The sequence below is a fragment of the Cynara cardunculus genome, assembly GCF_001531365.2.
Source record: "Cynara cardunculus var. scolymus isolate 2C chromosome LG 16, CcrdV1, whole genome shotgun sequence".
In the NCBI taxonomy this organism is placed as follows: Eukaryota; Viridiplantae; Streptophyta; class Magnoliopsida; order Asterales; family Asteraceae; genus Cynara; species Cynara cardunculus.
Genome location: NC_037543.1, coordinates 21,239,798 through 21,243,284, shown reverse-complemented (window position 1 = coordinate 21,243,284; position 3,487 = coordinate 21,239,798). Strand labels below are relative to the sequence as shown.

The 3,487-nt window shown below is 36.2% G+C and overlaps 1 protein-coding gene across 1 annotated transcript; it reads left to right on the top strand.

The window, feature by feature from the left end:
* The first annotated feature begins 1,253 nt into the window (after nucleotides 1-1,253).
* Nucleotides 1,254-3,206, top strand: LOC112529181 (probable receptor-like protein kinase At5g24010). Its single transcript, XM_025140305.1, has one exon. The coding sequence runs from the start codon at nucleotides 1,354-1,356 to the stop codon at nucleotides 2,749-2,751; it is 1,398 nt and encodes a 465-aa protein (XP_024996073.1). The 5' UTR covers nucleotides 1,254-1,353; the 3' UTR covers nucleotides 2,752-3,206.
* Nucleotides 3,207-3,487: the final 281 nt, after the last annotated feature.

The window sequence follows — 3,487 nt, the reverse complement described above, 5'->3', positions numbered from 1 at the left end:
TTCCTTGCTTGTCATACATGAGGTCTTAGCGTCTTTTATTTTATTTTTTTTCAAAAGCATAATAAACTAAGGGGGTATTTGGGATTGCTTATTTAATACAACTTATGCAGTTTTGTAAAAGTGCTTATCAACCTATGTGGTGTCAAACCGGAGTTTTATAAAAGTGTCTGGATTAGCTTATGGCAGTACCAAAACGTGATAAGTTGATATATATATATATATATTCATTCAAACACTAAAAACTTCTTATTACCGGTACCAAATCGGAATAAGTTAATAAGCTAGAAGCAAGTAAGAACATCTCCAACAGTTTCTCCAAAATGGAGAAAATATGAGAGAGATGAATGTTTCTTCAAATACCCACCACTATGAAAGTTTGAAAATAAATACTTCGAGAGATGAATAATATTTTAATAGATGAATGAAATATTTTAATGTATAATCAATGTTGGATTCTTTAAAATAGGAAATCTGTTGGAGATGAATGTAATTTATTTTGGAGATTTTGACTTTTTGAAGAAATTTTGGAGAATCTGTTGGAAATGCTCTAACTTATCAAAAACTCCTTATTACCGATGTCAAACCGGTATAAGTATATATATATTTTTCCATCCAAACGCTAAAAACTAATTATACCGGTACCATACTGGATTAAGTTAATAAGCACTTTAAATAAGCAATCCCAAAGACCTCCTAAGAAAATGATATAAGTGGGAGTTGGACCCGCACTCGGGAGGAAAAAAGGGTTCAAACCAATCATAGAAAAATACGGGATGGTTTAGGGGTTGTTTGGTAGTAGTTGGTTTGGTGCAGAATGATTAAGTGGTCAGAATGATTAATAGCCTCTTATGATATAGTGCAAAATGAAACATAATTATTTTATAATTGTTTACAATGAAATTAGGGTGTTGAATGGTTAAGGGAGACTCATGATGCAAAATCATTAAAATGATTTTATAATCATTAAGAGGCAGACTTTTTTTTTTGTCAAACAAGATTCATTTATTAGCCATTCAAAGACTGTTTCTTAATGGAATCGATAAGTCATTTTGCAAAACAAACCTTTTTAGAAGGCCATTGACTTAGTGTGCAAAATTATCCAAAAAACAGTGCATATTTTGTAAAACCGGAAACTTTGGTGTCCAAAGTAGAATAAGTTGCATAGATTAGTGGCCAAAATTGAAAATCGAGAACGTGTGGTGCCACCGTAGAAGAACCGCGTAAAGTTGGAAAAGTCGACAGATGATGCCAGTGAAGCTAAACAACGCGTAAAGACCCCCAAATTTCTTCTCCATAGATTCAATTCCACAAATCTTGATTGAATTTTCAATCAGAAATCATCGAACCCTAACGATGTCGATTCAAATTACACATCTTCTCGTTTTCCTCTCCATCGCAATCGCCGTCGTCTCCGCTTTCTCCCCCGCCGATCACTACCTCATTGACTGCGGCACTGCCGAATCCACCACCACGGTTGACCTAGACCACCGGAGCTTTACCGGAGACGGATCATCTTCGATTCTTTCAGCAACCAGATCAGTGGCGTCGAGAAATTCGAATGCGAATCCCAATTTGTCACCAATTTATCACACTGCTAGGGTTTTCATGAAACCGTCAGATTACAAGTTCAAAATCAAGGAAAAAGGGACGCATTTGGTACGTATTCATTTTCAGAGATTCAATTTTCAGAATATTGGTAGTGTATGTCATGATCAATTTCATGTTTCTGCTAATGGATATGTGTTGTTACACAATTTCTCTGCTCCAAAACGGAACCCTAGTATTAAGGATTTTTTGATCTCGATTGATGATGATGAGCTTGTGATTAGGTTTATTCCGGTAGATAAATCTAGTTTTGCGTTCGTTAACGCAATTGAGGTCATTTCTGCTCCTAAAGATTTGATTCCTGATAATCAAAGTGACGGAGTTAATATGAAACATGCATTTGAAACTGTTTATAGAATTAATGTTGGTGGTGTTAAAGTAACCCCTTTCAATGATTCTTTATGGCGAAATTGGGTTCCTGATGATGAGTTCTTGAAATCTGGTGACGATTCCGTGAAAAGTTACAGCAAAATTCACTTTGATGGTCGAATTCAGTACCATTTAGGTGGTGCGAGCCGTGAAGTTGGCCCCGATAACGTTTACAACTCCGCAAGAATCGTTTCTAGTTTGAACGATTCAATCCCGAAACTGAATATAACTTGGCTTTTCCCTGTAAAGAATGGTTTTAGCTATCTTGTGAGATTGCATTTCTGTGATATTGCAAGTATCTCACTTGGAATGATTTATTTCAACGTTTATCTAAACGGGAATTTGGCATACGAGAATCTTGATCTTTCGACCCTTGCAAACTACAAGTTAGCTTCTCCATTTTATGCCGATTTCGTGGTTGATTCCGAGAAGTTTTCTGGTGTTATAAGAGTTGATATTGGTCCTTCAAGTTTAAGTATGCCCCATGCGGTTGATGGTATATTAAACGGTTTGGAGATATGGAAGATGGATAATTCGATGAAAAGTCTCGATGGAGAAGTGTTTGCTGACCAATTGGAGTCGAAGAACCGATCGAATGGTCAAATGGGTCGTTTATTATCATTGACTGCCGCCGTTTGCTTGTTGGCAATCGCGTTTCTCGTTATGCGAAGAAAAACCGAAGCAAAACATTCCACCGGATGGTCACAACTACCCGTTGATATGCCTGAAATTGATCTTAAATCTATCCATCAGAAATCAACTGGGGTCAACGTTTAATTTCAACGAGCGGAAAAGATCGGAATTCGAGGAATAGCTACCGAAATGTGGATAACGACTATAAACAGTAAGTTTTTAAGGCTTCTGATCCATCATAATCGAGTTTTTATTGTAAACTAACTATCGAGTGACGGAAGAATATCGTAGTTTTCAAGAATGAACGGTTTTGGACAAACTTTCCACCGTTTTGTCTGATTCCGTCCTTGCGAAAACTACGTTCTTTCTGGAACGATGGTTTTTTTGCAACGAAGATCCAGTTACGAGATCAAGAAATCAATTCACTTGTTTTCCTTGCAGTATATATATATAAGTTGTTGGTTTGTTAGATTCTTGAACGTTAATATGATGCAAATTTAGGAACCTCATTACATTATGATGTTGTAGTAATTATTCAATTATGCAGACAATGTTTTTATGAAATTATTCAATTGCAAACTTTTTAGGGTTTGATTGGTATACAGACAAGACTGATGGATAAGAGTAAGGTAGGCACATGAAAGAAATTATCGAAGGTTTTAGGGTTTTAATTTGATATGGGTAGTTTAGTAATTTAACAACCTTGTCCATCTTCCTAGTTTTCGTTCTACCGATTTTAGTGGCACGGGAAAAAATGCATTTTGTTAGCCTCAGGTTCTGTCTTGTCCCGGTTTGATGACGTGTCAAATTTGTGACAACAAGTTTTTGTACTTGCAAGTCGAGTCTGACATGCCAAATTCTCTAAATTGGACAATTTGGG